Source organism: Scheffersomyces spartinae (genome assembly GCF_019049425.1).
Source record: "Scheffersomyces spartinae strain ARV_011 chromosome Unknown scaffold_12, whole genome shotgun sequence".
Taxonomy (NCBI): domain Eukaryota; kingdom Fungi; phylum Ascomycota; class Pichiomycetes; order Serinales; family Debaryomycetaceae; genus Lizanozyma; species Lizanozyma spartinae.
Window position 1 is genome coordinate 46,420 of NW_025065059.1, and position 20,293 is coordinate 66,712.

At 38.0% G+C, this 20,293-nt stretch overlaps 6 protein-coding genes and 2 non-coding genes across 8 annotated transcripts; 4 read left to right on the forward strand and 4 right to left on the reverse strand.

The window, feature by feature from the left end:
* Nucleotides 1-2,333: 2,333 nt before the first annotated feature.
* On the reverse strand, nucleotides 2,334-4,748 carry KQ657_000722 (uncharacterized protein; the record flags this gene model as incomplete). Its single annotated transcript, XM_043191551.1, has 1 exon — nucleotides 2,334-4,748. One exon carries the CDS (start codon nucleotides 4,746-4,748, stop codon nucleotides 2,334-2,336), a length of 2,415 nt encoding a protein of 804 aa, XP_043048858.1.
* Nucleotides 4,749-6,574: 1,826 nt separating this feature from the next.
* KQ657_000723 lies at nucleotides 6,575-6,646 on the forward strand. The gene has a single exon. It is a non-coding gene; the product is annotated as a tRNA-Asp (tRNA).
* Nucleotides 6,647-6,657: 11 nt separating this feature from the next.
* Nucleotides 6,658-6,728, forward strand: KQ657_000724. Its single transcript has one exon. It is a non-coding gene; the product is annotated as a tRNA-Gly (tRNA).
* Nucleotides 6,729-6,956: 228 nt separating this feature from the next.
* POL30 (proliferating cell nuclear antigen) lies at nucleotides 6,957-7,736 on the forward strand (the record flags this gene model as incomplete). Its single annotated transcript, XM_043191552.1, has 1 exon — nucleotides 6,957-7,736. The coding sequence occupies one exon, from the start codon at nucleotides 6,957-6,959 to the stop codon at nucleotides 7,734-7,736; it is 780 nt and encodes a 259-aa protein (XP_043048859.1).
* Nucleotides 7,737-7,867: 131 nt separating this feature from the next.
* Nucleotides 7,868-9,037, reverse strand: RXT2 (uncharacterized protein; the record flags this gene model as incomplete). Its single annotated transcript, XM_043191553.1, has 1 exon — nucleotides 7,868-9,037. One exon carries the CDS (start codon nucleotides 9,035-9,037, stop codon nucleotides 7,868-7,870), a length of 1,170 nt encoding a protein of 389 aa, XP_043048860.1.
* Nucleotides 9,038-9,596: 559 nt separating this feature from the next.
* On the forward strand, nucleotides 9,597-13,175 carry ATG11 (autophagy protein; the record flags this gene model as incomplete). Its single annotated transcript, XM_043191554.1, has 1 exon — nucleotides 9,597-13,175. The coding sequence occupies one exon, from the start codon at nucleotides 9,597-9,599 to the stop codon at nucleotides 13,173-13,175; it is 3,579 nt and encodes a 1,192-aa protein (XP_043048861.1).
* Nucleotides 13,176-13,294: 119 nt separating this feature from the next.
* Nucleotides 13,295-14,266, reverse strand: PRS2 (ribose phosphate diphosphokinase subunit; the record flags this gene model as incomplete). The annotated part of the gene is made up of 1 exon (XM_043191555.1): nucleotides 13,295-14,266. One exon carries the CDS (start codon nucleotides 14,264-14,266, stop codon nucleotides 13,295-13,297), a length of 972 nt encoding a protein of 323 aa, XP_043048862.1.
* A 376-nt stretch (nucleotides 14,267-14,642) lies between these two features.
* Nucleotides 14,643-18,104, reverse strand: RFX2 (Rfx2p; the record flags this gene model as incomplete). Its single annotated transcript, XM_043191556.1, has 1 exon — nucleotides 14,643-18,104. One exon carries the CDS (start codon nucleotides 18,102-18,104, stop codon nucleotides 14,643-14,645), a length of 3,462 nt encoding a protein of 1,153 aa, XP_043048863.1.
* Nucleotides 18,105-20,293: the final 2,189 nt, after the last annotated feature.

Here is a 20,293-nt window from a genome sequence, read left to right on the forward strand (position 1 = left end):
TTGTTCATGGTTACAACCATTAAATTTATGGCCATCTACTGCCCTTTCTAGCCAATGGTAGAATGACCTCCTTACTTCAATCGCATTCATGTGCAACTAATTCTTTGTTTATATGTGTGTTGCCTCTGTATTTACCCTTTCTCACATCATTTAGTATGTCTACACCTTAAAACCTCAGAAACTGATAAATTGGTAGGTTTTAACATCGTCCCAAAATGTCTCTTAATTACAAGGGTTACTAGGCCAACAAAATAGTTTAGAGCTTATGTATTTACCCCTTCTCTTGATGATTTGGTGGTAAAGAATTACACAAGCACTCCTATGGTTTCCTACTATTCAGTATGTGGTCGTCGCTCCTTAATGCCGCAGTATTGCCACAAGATATTCTTCGACATTGTGATTCGGCATATCAGACTTTCACACCTGGGAGTATCAGGTATGAATTTACCTGTATCTCACGTTGACGATCTTTGTTCCCTGGCTTAAGTGTGTTATTTAAACCATAAAGAGTACAGCAAAGCATATCTTTGTTCTCAATAGACTATCATAGCGGTGATAGTTGAGAGTCCACTTCACTCCCTTCCAGCGTATCTCTGACTTGAAAAAATTCTCCTATATCCTGTATGTTCCTTACTTCAAAACGTAAGGCCATGGAAAGCTGACAAGGACCCGGTTGGAATTACCGCCTCCGCAACACCTGTCAATATTGTGTTACTAGTTCTGCAATGCTTGATCTTCCGTATTTTAATTACTTCACCTTCGAGAAAGCTAGAGTATTAGTTTGATGACGGTATCTTGATTCTATACTTTTGCAAGTGTCAAAACTAATTGAATCAAACTTTAGCCTAGATGTTAATGTTGTGTCATAAACCCTAAACACATTGGTCCTCCCCTCCTATATGTGTAAAAATAATCCGTCCAAAAGGTAACTAGAACGTTTTGTGTTCACAATTGTAAGGCTCTCTCTCCTTATTAGGAAGGCTTTTTATAAAGCCTGGAAAATGAAATTTATTCCTAGGACCGATTCGTGGTACTCATTCACTAAATTTGGCGTCCACAATCTAAGCCGACATAAGGTGGGCTTGGAATCCGTAATTGTTATCTTAACCTCTTCCCCTAACAAATCCTCTTCGTCGCACTTGGCTCTTTGTCCACATTTGCGCCATATGAAGATAAGGCGACGTTCTGAGAATGATCGTAGAATTGAAGGAAAGGCAAGTTGCTGCGGTATTTCATTCCAATTCCGGTCAGAAAAAAATATACCGCAAACTCTCGAGGACACACTGTAGAGTTCAACAAATTCGTCTCTTACACCTACTATCCTAGTAGGAAGACAGAACGCAAGATGGTACACTTTCTTTGTGTGTGCGCATGGTACATCTACACGCCTTAACTATGTGGGGTGGATTTCAGACCTTGCAATTCGGAAATCGCATGCTTATTCTATTCACAAGTGTGCCGTCTCCTATGTCGTACGAGGGGATACTGTGGTAAAGATGATGTGGTATTCGCCGTAGTTGTTTTAACCAAGGTTGTAGTTTGCCCTGTTAGCGCATACTGAAGTTTTTTTTCGTATTGAAAGTCATAACATTAATTTCTAATTGACTCCACTATTTCGCAGAAGTGTATGTCAAGTGCCCGTAACACACTGCAGTCACTTAATCTGTAATTACATATACAAATCAGGATAGCTAACTGGCGATGGTACAGCCTGAATCCAAATGTGATCAGATATGTGTTGAGGGTAAATTTTTGTTCGTTTTTATCCTATTCCAGTGAAAAAAATGTGCGCTCGAAATGTAGTACGAAAAATCCAGAATCAGCGCCTCCAAGTGCCAGTTTGAAGTTGACGTCCCTGCCCTTGCTATTGTTTAGCATAAAGGTCGAACCATCAAAACCAGCTTCTATTATTTTAATTCATCGTGTCTAAAGGGGGCCAGGGTCCATAAAATGTGTGGAATCATTAATAGAACCATGTTTTTGAATTTTTGCAGCTTTTCATCATGCAACCAACACCTCTGTATATTTCCTCTTTTACTCGACATTTCCTTCGCTATCTTCCTCTAGTGAGATGTTTTAGATATCCTAGCTAAGTTATCTTGACACAAATATCAGAAGAGTACTATTTCGTGGGGTTTGTGTTGATTTTAGCCCCACTAATCGTCTAACTCAACATAGCCCCAAATACAAACTTGGTTCTGGATGTGCACATCGAGAAAAGTTACCCGCCTCAATTCAAAGTTACAATACATTTGATAACAGCAAAGCAGAAAATAAAGTATAAGGAAAGGGTATTCAGATTAATTTATTGATTAAACAACCTAGTATCTAACCTACAGAGAAGGAATATTAGTCATGTCTTTCCCTTGTTGAATACCTGCAAAATTGACTGAAGAGAAATCAAGAGGAGAAATATCATATCGCATACTCTGCAATTGAGTTCCAAATAAGTCTGTAGTTGGATCCCCTCCTCGGTCCAAATAGAGGAACTGTTGTCTGGTATCTCTAGACTGTTCGGAATCAAAGTAATTGTAAGGAGTCATTACTATTTCTGAATTCGCTGTCGTAAATATTGTACCAGGAACATCTTGGGTGGTGGGCAAATGATGTAAGGCTAGGTTGAACCAACAGACAACATCTTCACCGTCTATGTTTTCATTATCAAGGAAGGTTTGAAAATTTACTTGTGGAGAAAAGACACTGTTAGCATTGAAAACTCCTGTTGAAGTAAATTCTGAATCTTTTTGCTTGGTGAAGTGAATGTCCTGATCAGCCCAATTGGCATTTTCGGCTAATTTTTGCGAAGGTTCTGCAATTCTACGGCCAAGTGAACCGTATACACGGTAAGCCTTTGGGTTTCCCCATTTGTTCTTCGCATCTGCACTTTCAATTAATAAATTGCCGACATCTTCCATGTTCAAGGAGGTTTCTGTTTCAAAGACTGTTCTCTCTTTGATTTTTGTATTGTATTCCGTATCAGGATCCCATGGGTATACGAAAGTTGCAGGTTTAAGGGCCGTGTTGGAGACTCTATTCTTTGTTCCACCGATGTCAAAGTCAGCCTTGAAGTTGATAATATGATCATGAAATGAACCAGAAAGAGTGTCATGAATCTTATAACCAAACGGTTCAGCTGTATAAGGGTTATAGTAAGCACCCTGAATAAAGCCAGCGGCTCTAACAGTAACTTGTAATGTTCCATCCATAAAAAACTTGTAGTTGAAGTTGTAATCGTAGTTTCCAATAGTAGCAACAAATCTGATGTTGAAAGTTGCAGCCTTGGAGACTGATACATAGTCCCTTCCAGTGTGACGGGTGATTGGATAATCTTCCATTGATTCATAAGCACAATACGTATTATTTTGAAAATTGTTGACGCCTGCAGCGTTCCATGAACCATTAAAGTAAGCAGCGTTGGCTGGACAATCATATCCTGGAATTAAACCATACGCATTGTTACCCCAACCATAGGAAGTATCTAAGAAGGCAGTGTGAACCTGAAATGGATCATCACCAGCGTAATCAGCAATTGCCTCTTGCAAACTTAATTCATACAAAATTCTTTGACCTTTGAATTTGATATCAAAAAACAGAATACCATTATCTCTGTTATAAGAGATATAAAAACTCCAGTCCATCCATGTAAAATATCTCTCTTTTTCATTTACTTGCCATCTACGCCCTTGTGGTTCTATGACAATAGGAGAAGTACGGTCATCAAGCAAGCGGGTATCTGAATCTCCATTTCTACTAGGATTGGTCCAATTTTGGTTGGTGCTGACTTGAGGTAACTTGAAAATGCTTTTGGATTTCCAAGCTTCATAGAATGCCTCTGTAGAATTATAGGCTACGTTATTGTACACCCACAGAACGACCTTAAATGTAGACGAATCTCTACCGGTTATATTTGTTTTGAAAAAGAGTCCAGTCGGTAAGATATCTCCAGCTCTCCATTCATTATCAAGAAAAACAGTACCCCAAGAGAAAACTGACTTTGTTTCCCTGTCATAGACCAAAGGATCTGTAGAACCAAGTTGCATTTTGGAACCTTCCAGTCCATAAGATTTGCCTCCTATAAGATCCTCGACGATTGCTTTAACCTCATTTGTCTGGAATAAGTCTTCAAAGAAAATGTCTTCTAGAATCCATCTATTATCGTCTCGGTATCCTTGAGCGAAAGGGAAAGTACTTTGTGTATAAGCCCAGTTCATTTCTACTACTTCAGTGTTCTCGGTAGCTGGTAGTGGACCAATTTGATAAATCTGCCAATACCCATCTGGCTCACTATCCTTAGCAAAGTCATGTCCTCCAAAAAAGATTGAAGCACGGGCATATCGTTGAGGGGCTGGTCCATTACCATCTAAGTATTCAAGTGCATCGGTCTTGTTTGGGTTAATTAGTGCGATCCAGACTGCATAGTTGTCAAAGAGGGTTGCGTCATTGGCATCTGTCAAATTGAATTTCTCTTTAATCAATTTGTATACACCATTGATTTCAGTAGGAGTTAACTCTGACCAGATATTTGACTTGGGTGCAACTATATCCTCAGATGCAGATTTCCTCTGTCCTTGATAATGATGACTGTCACGTTTTAGCACCGGTGCGAGCTCTTCTGAAATTGCTTTTCTTCTGTTCAACAACCCCTTAGAGCTCCGAGGCGAAACAATGGCAGAATCAACTGTCAAAAACCAGAATGACAACAAAGACAATAGAGTAGCCCACTTCATTGTTGGTTTCTTGGATTCCATTTCGACCAATGTTGGGGCTACTTTTTGTTTGGTTTAATAGTAAGTCGCATGTTAAATTATCAAGTTTCAGTGAGGAATTAGAGCCCATTTACCGTGTTTCTGCGACATATTCTAGTATATAGACGATAATTTTTAGTGGAACACTTTAGATCTTGATATTTACTCTTTGAACTCTCTTGGTCCAGTAATAGATATCCTTTATAAGAGGCTATGCTTGAAGTTGTGGTCAATAATTGCGAGAAATAACTCAAAACTGCTCATTCGCTTGCATTCGCTTGCATTCCCTTACATTCGCCCACATTCACGTCCTCTAATACCGTTAGTGGTGGCATTGTACGGCGATATTTGGGTTTCACTGAATTATTAATAAGGTTTGAAACGTCTTCCCAAAGCTGGTTACATTGAAGTCTCTGAATTTTGAAGTCCAAGAAGTCTATTTTTTCATTCTGACACATTATACGTAGCCTTTGAGTTTGTACGAGAAAGGTCTAATGCAATAAAAAAAAGTAACCCTTATTAAGTTGGAATTATATGTTTCAACTTACGTTCTCGAGATTCCAGTTAGCGTTACAGTAATGGAGGTTGCAAGTTTAAATTACACCTAAAAATGGAATCTTTATGATTTTGTACGCAATGTAAATGTTTTATGACGAAATATGGCGCTAAATTTATAGGTAAGACAGAAAAAACTAGCATGTACTAACTTCACCTTCCAGTTAAAGATTCTTCAAAGAAAAAGTTAAAACATAGAGTTACTCTTGAACTAGCATATGTGTTTCATTCACAGTTGGTAAATGATTAAGTTGTGTCTGGGTATTAACTTTTAAACCTCCGGCTGCTTGCCTAAATGGCACCCCCCAACACCATTAAGTTAACACAAAACAAGAAAAGTAAATCAAACTCTTCAAGATCAACTTTAACTCCTTCTATTGAAAGATCTTCATTCAAAGACTAATGAAAACCATGGAAGAACTAAAATTTGGATCGTATAACCAGACAAAGGATGATTTCCAAGCTATAAGCAACTTGATATCAACCCATCTACTGGAACCTTATAGTGTTTATGTTTATTGGTATTTCCTCAATCAATGGCCCCTGTACACTTTGACTGTGAAGCACGATGACAAACTTATAGGATGCATAATAAGCAAAGTAGAACCACATAGGAACGTCCGAATGCGTGGATACATAGGAATGATTGTTATAGATCCGGAATACAGGGGGAGAGGGATCGCTAGTAAGTTGGTTAATCTTTGCATGGAGAAAATGATTGGCGAAGATAAGGTGGATGAAATATGCTTAGAAACAGAAGTGGATAACGCTATGGCATTGAGGCTCTATGAGTCCAGAGGGTTTATACGGACAAAACGGTTGTATAGGTACTATTTAAACACCAATGATGCTTACCGATTGCTTTTACCAGTCAGCGACAAGCTGGGAAAACGCCTCGACTTCTTACCACCATTAGTTGACAAAGTTGGAGAGAATAATTGGATTATGTAGTTACAAGTTACATGATTTGATTCTACGGTAAATTAATAAATTTTTGGGTTAATTCAAGTAATTAGTCACTAAATTGTAGAACTCATTTAATCAATCAAAACGATAATAGGCTCTGCTTACACCCAATTGTGCTCAATAAGCGGGTTAATCTAAATATCTTTGGTAATGACTTCTTCAAGCATAATCAAACATATACCTAGAACACTTTATTACTTTTAAAGCAGTGAAAGTATCCTTTAGTCTTGACACAATCCAGTCACGTGATAAGATTGTACTAATGTGATATGCACTTTACGGAATGATAGCTGGGTTTTAACAAGAAATCCGTGATAGTTTAGTGGCTAGAATTACCGCTTGTCGCGTGGTAGACCGGGGTTCAATTCCCCGTCGCGGAGGATTTGTTTTAGCGCGGATAGTTTAGTGGTAAAATACAACGTTCCCATTGTTGTGTCCCTGGTTCGATTCCTGGTCCGCGCAATTTTTTTTTATTATTCTTCCCTCCGAAGTTATGCCGCGTTGACTCTTTTGGTCAGCGCGGACGCGTAATATGGGATAAGCAGTTTTAATGATGAAAAAAATACCTGGAGATAAATGCTCTTCTTCTTCTTTTAAAGGGTGAAAGTAAATTCGTTTGGTGTTTATTCTGGCTCAATTGCTTTACTGCTATTATTATTATTTGTGTTATATTGAATATACAGATTCACAATGCTTGAAGGAAAGTTTGAAGAAGCCACTTTATTGAAGAAAATTGTGGAAGCCATTAAAGACTGTGTTAAGTTATGTAACTTCAACTGTACAGAACATGGGTTGACTGTGCAAGCAGTTGATGACTCTAGAGTGTTGTTGGTCAGTCTTTTGGTTGGTCAAAGTGCTTTCAGCGAGTACAGATGTGATAGGGATATAACCTTGGGTATTGATTTGGAGAGTTTCAGTAAAATCATCAAGTGTGGTAATAATGAAGATTACGTTACATTGTTGGCAGAAGACAAGCCTGATGCAGTTCTCACAGTATTTGAAGACAAGAAGAAGGATAGAATCAGTGAATATTCATTGAAGTTGATGGACATTGATAGTGAATTTTTGAAGATCGATGATATGGAATATGATTGTGTGGTTACCATGCCATCTCAAGAATTTGCAAAGATCGTTAGAGATTTGAAAAACTTGAGTGAATCTTTGAACATAGTTGTAACAAAGGAATCAGTCAAGTTCTCAAGTGAAGGTGAAAGTGGTTCTGGTTCTGTTGTATTGAAACCTTATACTGACATGGACAAGCCAGAGGACTCTTTGAGTGTAAACTTGGAGTCTCCAGTTGATTTGACTTTTGGTTTGAAATACTTGGGTGATATCATTAAGGCTACCAACTTGAGTGGTACCATCACCATCAAATTAGCAGACAAGACCCCTGCTTTATTCGAATATAAGTTGGATGTTGGTGGGTACTTGAGATTCTATTTGGCACCTAAATTCGATGAAGATGACTAAACTGACTATTTTTGTTAATCACTGTACTTATATATTAAAAATCACATCTTATCTACTAATACAACAAAATTGGAAAAAAAGGCGAACTTTAACGTTATTTATGTTTTTATCTAGCTTACACTCTTCATTCCTTAAGTGCTCTTTTTGTCATACATTTCTTTGCCCCATTTGTATAAGTCATGACGCAATCTATCTGCCCTAACCAAGCCCTTTCTCAACTCGATCAAGTTCTTGACATACTCATGTTGTCGTTGAATGCTCACCTGTAAGTAGTTGATCAAGTCTTCTTGCAATGCAAACAACTCGTTGTTACTACCAGGAAGCACGTCTGCTTGATGAGCCTCATATCTCTTTAAAGTCTCTGGCAATGCGAAAAAGGGGTCGGTAACGTCGATCATCTCATCGTTCAGAGACAGAGTCGTAGTCACACCCAACTCGTACTTCATTATATTCTTGCCGGAACTCAGACTGCTATCATCGCCATTGGCATTGGCAGATGTAGTAATAGCAGTAGCAGTGCTAGTGGTGACGCTATTATTGTCAGCAGCAGCAGCAGTGGTTTCATCATATATCCTTTTCTTTCTGTCATCATCAAGACCATGATCGTAAGCTTTTAGTCCCAAGTTTTCCTCTAACAAATAATACCAATCTTCTCCATTGAGTACTTGAAGAAGCTTGTTCAACCAGTTCAAAGTATCTTGCTCCACTTCAATCAACTCAATAAGATCCATGCTCAATCTATGGAATACCGTCAGCTTGAAAGTTCGTGATATTGCTGGGTGTGATATGATTTCACTGGGATGCTCTATTGGAGCCAAAATTTCCGATAATTTGATGGTAGCCAAAGGATTCTCGTTTGTATTACTATTACTAGTACCATTCAATGATACTCCACCATTCCCATTCGTTGACAAACTATTTCCATTGGTCTTAGTGTCAGGAAAAGTATCATTATCAATGTCTTCAGAGTCCTCATCTTCCTCATCATCACTTTCCAGAAGTTGCGCTATAGCTTCTATAGCTGAACGTTTGATACCATTCTTATCAGGGTCATAAAACTCCTTCCACTTACGCTTATTCCGCAGGGTAATCTTTTGCAAATCAGAGTCAGCAAATACTAAATGATCCTTTCCATCATATTCAACTACACGAGATCGAAGTCCTTCTTGTTCCACTTCAAGTTTGTTCCCCCTATTGCTTCTAAGTCTAGGGGTGTTGAGATGTTCAGGTATTTGGAGAGATCTTGAAAGTACAGCTTCCTTAAACCGCGATATTATACCAATGGATGTGCTATCAAGCATCTTAGTATTTCCGACACACGATTTCTTATTCAGTCGGCAAAGTAGAATGCTGGTAAGCGACAACGATAAATTTAGCGTTCATTCAATGCATTTCACCTCAATGAAAAGTAACGGTTGGGTACCTAACAGCGCTACCAAAAACGGATATTCTACGGGAGCATATCATGAAACAATAAGTTTATCCCCATCGCAACAGAAATACACATCACGTGATACACGATTGGCCGTACCACAAATGCCCTGTCGTAGCTTACATAAGCCGAAATTCCTTATAGCATTCTCTTGGATATGGGTTTGTGACTACAATCCTCTCGTCCCACGCAGATACAGCTTACCAATAGGGTAAGCACAGATAAGTATCAAACATTTTGCCATCAGAATTTTTTTGTATTGTATTAAGGGAACTTTAAAGTGTGCAAAGTGACTGCTGTGATCGTATTCAAGTGAAAAGGTTGAACAAACTGATTATAAATTGACCTCATTGTCTCAAGGGGTAGGAGTGAGAGGCAAACGGGAACAAACTACAACATATAGATAGAGCCGGTTTAAATTATTCAATATGCCAGAAATAACACCAGGAGACTCGATATCTTATCTAACAGTGTACAATGCACATAATGGAGAGTCTTTTAAGATCCCCAAGCCTGTACGGTTCCATGCTTTCAAGAGTCTAAAGGAGTTCATAGCCGAATCATTTGAAATTGAGGAGGTGGACCAAGTATTTCTTCTCACATCTTTTGGGATAAGGCTTGATTTCAATCTAGTAAATGAGTTACAAGATGTATTTGTGTTTGACAAAAGGCTTTTCATTGATGAATACGATACCGATGCCATATTGGCTAGACATCTTGGGGAGACTAAAGCGTTACCTACTCAAATACAAAGTGTAAGCTTATTACCTGATAACAATGTTAGTTCGATCACTCAAAATCTTCGACAAATTCAGGACTGGAGCCATAGAATAAAGAGAGAAGTGAATGGGTATGACGAACAGATCAAAATTTTACAGAGAGAGATAAGTGTGATATTCCGATCATTGAATATCATATTCCAATTTGGCTCAAACTTTGTTAGTGGTAATGAAAAGAACTTTAACAACTTTTTCAATTACATCAAACTCTTGAATATGAAGACTTTGCACAGAGATTGGAAATCCCATTATAATAGGCTAAAGAAGTTTTCATCTATTCAAATTTCAAATCACACATTTGTCTTGAGCGATTTTTTGGAAGAGGGTAAATTACATGAATCTGCTTCATTTATACAAGCGCATTTACCCGTGATTATAAAAGTTTTCAATGAAATGGGAAACAGTATAAACGCAGTTAATGATAAAAAAATTGGCATTGATAAACAAATTGAAGACATGAGAAATGTTTCAATCAAATTGGCAGAATCTATTCTGCTTAAGGATACCATATCTTCCATTAATTCAACCATACAAAATATTGATCGTGATATTGATAATTTAAGTTCGAATTACTCCATGAATTCTGAAGATATTTTAGCAATTCAGAAGACCCATGTTAATTATTCAGTCGTATCTTTGCAGAATTCTTACAAGCTGGTGTTCGACTTTCTAGCAAAATGCAGGCAATTGAAACTACAATTATCAAGAGAAAGCTTATCAATTTTTTCTGGTATAGCCCAATTGCAATTGAATATGGTGGAAGTAAGGAATAAGCTTAGGTTAGTTTCAGAACCACCTGCATCAAACACTGAGATCCCAATGAATCATACTACGGTTCTTACTAAGAGCAACGAAGATGAAGGATCATTTTCATATACCACTTTGAATAAGATCAAGAAGTACGAAGACTATCTAAGTCTTTGTATTGACTTGCCACTTTTGTTTGGCTTTTTGCTTATTGAGAAGCGGAGACAATTTGAGTGGTATGATTTTTATTCTAAAGGTGTGGTTAGTAATGCTTCTGAACAATTATCACATATCATTGACCGTGAAAAGAAGTTTCGGAAGTTATGGTTAAAAAAAGTCGGTCACTTTTTGACATTCTTGATTGAATATCCTTTGAACACTCAAACTCCTAATATCGATGTTACATTGGTTGCTAATCATGAAACTACACAGTTTAGCATTTTAGAGAATATTCAAGTTGATCGTGAAGATATTCTTGCTTATATTCAGCTACTTAAGAATGGTAATATCGCTTCAACTAACTTTGTCAGTTTATTAGAGAAGAACTATAAAGATTTGTTAAGATCGACTGTCCATATGAAGAAATTAACCAAGATAATCCTGTCGCTTTCTTCAGTTGATGAAAATAGTAATGAAGAGTCCATAAATTCACAAGATTCTGAAAGTGATCAAAATTTAGTTAAAGGACTTAAAACTCGTATCAAAAAGTTGGAGAACTTGTTACACCAACAACAATATAAAAACATCTCAAATTGGCCAGTAACAAGAAATTCGCCAGGTGTTGATACAAGGTTCAGTATGATTATTGATCAACCTCTGCTGGGAGCAGTAGCACAACCATCCGCTTCTCAAAATTCGTCCCTTTTACCTCGGAATGTAAGCACAAACCCCACGAAGTTTTTGCAAACAAGGAAGGATAGTCGTCCCTTGGATACAGTTTCAGGCTCTACTGTTGGTTTAGATACTTCTGTTATCGATAAGCATATTGATAATATTCGCCTTAGAAAGGAAGTGAAGGAAGTAAATGAGGTACTTGACAATTTAAAGCAGGCTAAATCTGAACAGGAGAGATTAATTGAGGAGCTAAGAGCCGATCTCAAGTCTCAAAAGGATAAATTAGTATCAAGGGAGCAGGAATTAGCAACGGTTAAAAAACAGCTAGAGGACCAACGCTACGTTTCCAAATTGGATGAAAAAGAATTGGAAAATATGAAGCAAAAGCTTCGTAATCGTGATGAACGAATTTCCTCCTTGGAAAGCGATTTACGAGCCCAAAGGGTGGCCATTGATTCGTCAAATGCAGAGAATAAAACTTTGAAGGACTCGATTACAAAAATAGAAAGTAATAATGCTCATTTGACATCCATGAACTCAGACCTCATGTCTAACTTATCTGCAAAGGATACGGAAATGGCCAAAGAACGCAACCAAATGAAAGAAGACTTTTCTAGTCTTCAAGGTCGTCTTGATGAGATGACTGAAGATTATGAGAACTTAATGGAGTTGACTGCAGCCAGGCATAAAACAGACGATATGACAATAAATAATCTCCAACAGTTGATTATTGCAATTTTTACATACTCAACAGAACTTGCGGATACACTCTTTGATTATTTCTTTGAGATGTGTCTTGTTTTGGAATCAATGGGACTTTTGCTTAGTAAGGAAGAAGATTTATTCAAGATTTCTCGGGTTAAGGGTTTACGTTCGAAGCATGGGAAAAATGCTGGCAAAGATGATGATTCTGATGTTATTTCTGATACTCCTACTACTCATGTTGTTAAGGAAATTGAATCACTTTTGGCTTGGAGGTTTGAAATTGCTGAGAACTTGAAGAAAATAGAAGATAGTCAAGCAGAAACAGAAACACCAGTATCTACCAGCACATATGACGATTCAAAGTTGCAGGACAAATCTATGGAATTATTTAAGGTATTTGGCCAAACTTTTGCAGAAGGTGACGAGACAGCAGTTTCCAAGTTGTTTTTAAAGGCTATTAGTTTCAAAGATCACGTTTACATCCATGATGATAATAGTCATAAACGGTTCTTTCTCAACGCAATTGCGAAGAGATTTAGGGATGTTGAGAGCTTTGCAAAGAAGCAAACCAAGGAGAACAAGCAGCGTGTTCAAGAAGTGTCAGAGATGACAGCAAGATTACGTACAAAGGTTACTATGAAAAATTTTCAGGTTGCAGATTTAGTTCTTTTTTTACCTACCCGGATTGACGGTAGTGATACAACTACGTTGGCAGTGCAACCATGGGCTGCATTCAACATTGATGCTCCGCACTACTTTCTTGATATATCTGATGCTACAAAACTTCAAAATAGAGATTGGATGGTAGGACGAATCAATAAGATCTCCTCCCATCACGTGACCAAGGAAAATATGGAGAACAAGGACGAGAACCCGTTCCACTTAGGTGTTGGGACTAACTGGTACACGATTCATGCTAGCGAAGAAACAGAAGGTAAGTAAGTGATGTCGGTATAATGTAATAAATAGGTTAGGATAAGATAAGATAGGATAAGGAATGTTAGTATAGGAAAGGATAGGATAGTATAGGATAGGATAGGATAGGATAGGAATTTAAACATCTATGGTACGTTGTTAAATAAATAACTGACACTTTCACCATTATGCAATCTTCTTACGGCTTCTGCCAATACTCCACTGATATCAATGGTATGCAATTTTGGGCATTGGGCAGTTATATGGTCCATGGGTAAGGAATTTGTGCATACAATTTTGTCTAATCTCGACCCATTTAGTTTGGCAATAGCTCCACCAGAAAAGATCCCATGAGTGACAATGGCCACGACCTTCTGTGCACCATTATCCAACAAGATATCTGCTGCCTTACATAAGGTACCACAAGTGTCTGCCATATCGTCAACCAAGACACATACTTTCCCTGTGACATCACCAACCAATACCATCTTGGACACTTCGTTAGCTTTTTGTCTTTCCTTGTGGATTAATGCGAAATTGACGTCGAGCTTATCTGCGATAGATGCTACCCGTTTTGCACCACCAGCATCTGGCGATACAATTATTAAGTCTTTCACATCATAATTTTCACTAATATATCTGAGGACACTTGGCTCAGCGTACAAGTTGTCTACTGGTGCTCTGAAGAATCCTTGAATCTGCGAAGCATGGAGGTCCAAGGTGATCACATGATGACAGCCAGCGATCTGGAGTAAGTTGGCTATCAATTTCGCTGTAATAGGTGCTCTGCTCTTATCTTTCTTGTCTTGCCTGGCATAAGCAAAATGGGGGATAACAGCAGTGATTCGACGGGCACTGGCCATCTTACATGCATTTATCATCATCAACAACTCCATAAGGAAGTCATTTATGGTATGTTCTCCACATCCAGTTTGAAGTATATAAACATCTTCGTCTCTCACAGATTCTCCTATGGCCACGGCTGTCTCTTGATTGGTGTATTGGAAAGCTCCCACTCTGGCCAACGGGATGCCTAGTTTGGCTGCTACCAGTTTCGATAGCTCAGGGTGCGAGTTCCCGGAAATAAGCTTTATGGTATTGGGGGATGCGGTAGGCATACTATTTGTGTTTGTGTGCTAGTATGTAGAGGGGATCGTGATGCTCAGCCAATTTATTGTGATGAGATTTATCCGTAAAAATTAATTTGGTAAACCACCCCACCTTCGAGCACAAAAATGAGAATGGACTCTGTATCTGCGTGTACATACCAAGTGTTTGATGAATACAAGCAATGGCAGCAATGATAGCTGTTCTATAACTCTAGTATTGTTTCTTGCTGACATAAACAGTAGTACATCAAAAAGTTGACGCGTTCCTTTTATTAGCAATATTGTTTCATATCAGCTATTTTATATAATAAGCATACCTATGTTTACGTAATCGAACTAATTCCAGATAATAGAACAACAGCACTTTTCTAATTCGGTTTAAATTTTACTCCTGTTGTAAAACGTTTTGCAAACCTACTATTTCTCCCAAAAGAAGTGTGTATGACCTTAGGAAAGTCAAAAAAAGCCAGCAACGTTGCACTTTTTGCAGTGTTTGAGTAGCATTATCTTCCCCAGTATCAATAGCTTGCGTTGGCTGCGAAATCATATAATGTCCCGATTGAATATCTGTGCCGGGCACCCCTAAACCCATTTTTGTAGAAGCAATACCAAAACTACCGGAGTCTTCCTTTTTGAAATCTGAAACTGGTTGCTTGGACTGTTGTTCGCCAGGTTGCACCATGCTCTTCCGATATATAAACCTCCAGTATTGAACCATATCATCGTACAACGAATTGAAAAAGGAATTACACACTAAAATGCTGTACTTATTTTTAAGCTCTGAAGTCAATAAATTTGTGTGTATTAGTTGAAGTAAATCAGATACGATTACTGCTCGTGTGTCTGACACTGATACTTTGTCATATTGTCCGCTTGCGTTTATCGGTGAATTTCGAAGATCCTCAACTGACGATTTTGTTAATTCATTGCCTGATGATTTATGAGAGAGTGTGATATCCTTATTTAAATTTCCTGTAAACCTTTTCCCCGATAGATAATTTGCACAGTAGTAGGTGAAAAAAATTGCAATGGATTTAACATCCACCAACAAGGCTTGTACGTTGTAGGATAGAAGAACTGCTAAGAGATTATGAAGAACTATGTTCTCCTCGAACATTTTGGACTTATTATTGGTTTCTCTCCTCTCATCCTGCTGAATACTGTCTAGTGTAACTCCTAGAAATGAAATATTTCGGTAATTGGTATCGTAGCTTTCTAGCTGTTTGAAATCTGACGCCATTTCAAGGCGATTAGCAGGACTGAAGCAAATGAATGTAGTAAGCAACTCATTCAACTGCAACATGGAACGTAATACATTCAGGAACTTTCTCCAATTTGCTAAGTTATCTTCCAATATTTCTTCATGAGAGCCTCCACTTTTATCATCACGAAGAGAAAACACTTCAGAATATCTGAGTACAAGATTTTCACTCAAGTGTTGAACATTAATTTTCATGTATTCAACAAATGCTTCATTACGAGGTAATGAAATAGAGTCACCAGGAATATCGTCCTTACCAGGCTTAGTCCTAAGTAATAGGAAATATGGAAGGAATTCAAGAATCAAGGCTAAAAAGACATGCATCTCAAACTTTAAATAATGAGCCTTCCTAACTTCTTGCTGTTGCCCAAATTGATGTTGCATATACAGCCTCAATAAGTTGGATGTCACATAGTTAAGTAAGTAATCTTCCTTAATTGAACTTTCTGAAGCTTGAATTGCTATGTCACGTAGGATACTTGACACAGAAGAACCCAAGAAGGGATATCTTATATATATGTTCCTTTTCGCATCCGAAAACCACGAGCCAGCTGCCGTTGAACAGGATGTTCCAACGAGAGAAACCTCAGGTGACTCAAATAGTCCAGGATACTTTGACTGAGGGTTAATAAACGACAAACTGGAGGAATATACGAATGGTATCAGTTCAGAGTCATTACATCTATTTTCCGTGCTGGAACTTGTACCTCCAATTTGAGTATTAAGGGAAGCACCTCGCTTAACGTGAGTATCACGAAAATTGGAACTTGGTGGTTTTATCGACTTGTGACTGGGCTTTCTCTTTTTTAAGCTTTTTTCATCAGATTCATCCTCAATGAGAGAATTGACATCAGCACTTGAATCTCCCTGAATTGATGGCAAGCTACTAACCAATTCCGTATTTCGGACAGGAGTTATTAACGTATTGACAACATCAGACTCACTATGAATCAGTAATAAAGACTTCAAGTCATTGTTGTTGCACATTTCCTTAATTGATTCAGATATAAGTGATTCATTCCACCGGACACCCAAATAGGTGTACTTAGAATCACCCCTTGCACCTAATCTCTTTATCTTTAACTCAGGATAAACAAGTTTGATCAACTTACCAACTTTAGACTGACTGAGCACAATTTTCTGTTGCTCTTGATATGTATTAGAATTACTGGGATATCTTGATATCAAAAGTTGACAAATAATGAAGTAAGTTTTGTAAATCGATAAACGTGGAATAATGCTATCGTTAATTGGTGGATTTCTAGGCTTTGATGTATCTGGTACTTCAATTAACATGTCGTTTAAGATCTTGATAGCTAAGAAGTTACGTAGCAACTCATGAAAGTTTAGTGGTCGGATTTCGTCACCTTCAAGAGAAGCACTTGGATTTGTCTTTATTTTTTTGACTAAACTCAACACTTCATAGAGCGTCTTTATGGATGCATCCGCAGATTTGGTATCTTTCACTAGAGAAGTATCCACTTTCCTATCTGTATTCAGAGGGAAATTGAAACTATTATCATCATTATTATAAATACAATTGTAAAAATCGTCTATGGGGATGCCAAATCGAAAATCGTGCAACAAACCAAGCAAGAATGGATTAATTGACATGTTAGTTACTCTTCTGATACTTTCAATCAATTTCTGATAGTTATGACCACTTAAGGGCCACGTTAAACCAACATTAGTCCTGAACATTTTTTCTGAAGTTGAAGGCTCCATAACATTTAACGGAGTTCTATATTGCATTGTCCTGAAGTTTTCCCTTGAAAATTGACCGGGATAGCTGGCTCTTTGATGCCCTCCAATATAAGAAGAGGATAAATCCACACCAACCAGTGCGGGTGTATGTAATTGGGCTTGACTGTGGAGTTCAGGATTTCTTGATTGGCCCGCCCAATTAACTACATGTTGAGGTAGTTGGGGTCGCAGCTGCAAGAAATGAGGGGTCGAGACATGTCCGTACTGTGAAGTAAAGTCGTTGGAAGATATTGTTGAAATATAGTTTGGATCATATTGATTTAATGATATAGCTGCGACGTTTTCTTGACCAGATTGGGGTAGTTGAGTATGCGGTTGTTGGTATAGAATATTAGGATTTTGTGCAAATCTATGGGTAATACTGGCACTGGTATCTGTGTCTAGTACTTCTAGTGGGTCATAGTTCTCTATTACTCCTTGGGGGAATGTGGTGTGACCAGAAACATCTTCTCTTTGGTAGTATATATGATGAGGGTTGTGTTGCGCATGTAATTTGGGCTGTGGCATCAGGAACTGAGGTAAGGGATGATCTTGACCAGAAGATGTTGGTAGAAGGGGAAACTGGTCCCCAATATGTGCTCTGGAATGATCTGATGGTGTAATTAATTGTGGCTGATGTGTGAATGAAGTAAGGTGAGGCCCATCTATAAGATGCTGCTGCGAATGATAAGATGCGATTGGTGATGGGTGCAATTGATCGCCTTGCGGTAACGAAGTTGGATTATTGGAATTTGAGGCTGCTATAGGATGGTTTGATTCTGCCATGTGGAAATATGGGGAGTTAGCTTGACGTTTGTTTGATGATTCCGAATCTCCTGACATAACTCTCCGCACATAATAAGGTTCAACTTATACAAACAAACCAAGTAAGACTAATACAATTAATGTAACAAAACGATAAATCAACCAGAACAACGCCACCTAAATTAAACTAAAGACACTGTTAACAGTGGAATAAAAAGAAGGAATATAAAGAAAAGAAGTTGCTATTAACTATCAATCGAAAACGTTACTTCGTAGCCTGAGGGTGCAACTAAAAAATGCTTGGATCGTGGTCCCTCTATTAGTCAATCAAATATGGCACCGTGCGCAAAAAATGCAAAGAAAGAAGTTATCTAATGAATACATATGTGAATAGGCGCTCTTAAAACCTTCTCAGGTAAGCTGCTCTCACGTTCTCAAACTAATCGCTTTATAGATATTTGGGCAGTACTTTAATAGATAACCACGGCTTAGCAATCTATAATAGAAAAAGAACAATATTGCATTTGTCGCAGTTCCGCCTCTTTATATGATTAGGCGATATCAGAACCATCTAGTGGAGTTAAGGTAGTTCAGTATAGAGACAAAATCGGTCACCAAGACAGCAAATTTGATTTTTAATATCCATCAGTGAGTATCAATCCGCATGAACAGCGCTTGATACTCTTCATGTACAATGAGTAGAATGTTTTTAATGATTCTTATTGTTGCTCTTGCTGCTATACACCGTTTTCGTTTACTATTCTATTTGACAATGCAAATGCAAAACTGGTCACATCAACAGTAGGTTTTTTTCCCCAACTGAGAATACCAATACCACTTGCCAGGATTGTTTCTAGGTAAAGAAGTTGTGTAAGTCCATTGTTCAGTGCCGAACATTCCTTTTTCCCTGCGCTTTCTACTAGGTAATTGAAGACTAAGTGGGGGATGTTAAAAAATACTATTGTTGAATCTGTAAATTTAAACCATACCACTGAAACTTGCTGTGTGAGAACCCTCCCAATCCATAAATAATGATTTTATGTAGTACTTTTAAGTTATATAATGGCAAAAAAAGTAACGATTTGAGGTATTCTAATGTGACAGGCATCCACGGGCAGCTCCTGCAGCAAGCCTGCACAAATCTTATATCTTAGTTCAGCTGAATAAATATAATCACTGTTTCTAGTTCCACATAGTTGTTGTAGGCTGGTGCCCGCACTAGCGATTCAAGTAAGCGTAATGCGGCAAAGTGTCAAAATACGCCTCTGGTCCAATAATATTTCCCGGGGACCATCTTTAGTAAACTATTCCGTTTATTATTCCGCTTATTTAAGCCACTAAAGGAGATGAAGTGACAAAGGTTGCGAGGAGCCCTCAGAGGTTTGGTACACAAGTTAGGGGTTGCGAATTAATCATTAGTTTTTGTTTTCGCCAGGTGCAGAAAGTTATCATTACTCATGGAGCAAATATGTTGACATGATGCAGTTGTACATGGTGACGGTAACGTGACGTTTCTGAAAAGATTAAATCTAAATATATGTACTTTCACTAGTCCGTAAAGCTTTGGATGTAGTCAGATGCTAGTAATATTCTTGATGTAAGATTCTGAACTATTCACGTTCAGATAGTTGGACTTTCAGGAGTTGCTGCGAAAAACCTCCTTAAAACTTGTGACCTTCATGTGTGGTGTAAGCCTGATAGAAAATTTGTAAGAAAGTTAGAGATTAGGGAGTGGTTCCCCAATGAATTACAATTGTTAGTTTTGTGCTCATTGTTGAAAAGTAAGGTCCACACCAAGCGTTTGTAGTTGGTTTAAGGTCGTCATTATCATTATTCCCGCCTGTTGCAGGAAGGTCGGTAGTTGATGCAGCAACGGCTAATTTCAACCGTAACTCTCTACCCTTTCATATTTCGATTTATACACTTCTTTACTTTTCAGTTATACACTCAGACATTCAAGCTTGAAAAAATAAACGTATTAGGATATAGCTAATATCTTGCAATATTACCCTTATATCAAACGTTTTTCATTTTTATTCTTTAAGTGCATCGATTTTTGGAACTATTTTAATATTGGGCGTGACATCCGGTATCTCGTTGGGTAGATTGAGACGAGCTTTTCCCACGCTTACATTTACCTTACAACATCTTCCGCAACTTTGACAACGTTCATGTTTCAAATATTTTTGTTAACACGCATATAGTCCTTTACGTATGAACTTTCTTGAGGTACGATCTTCAATGATGAAACATTATAGTTTGATTTG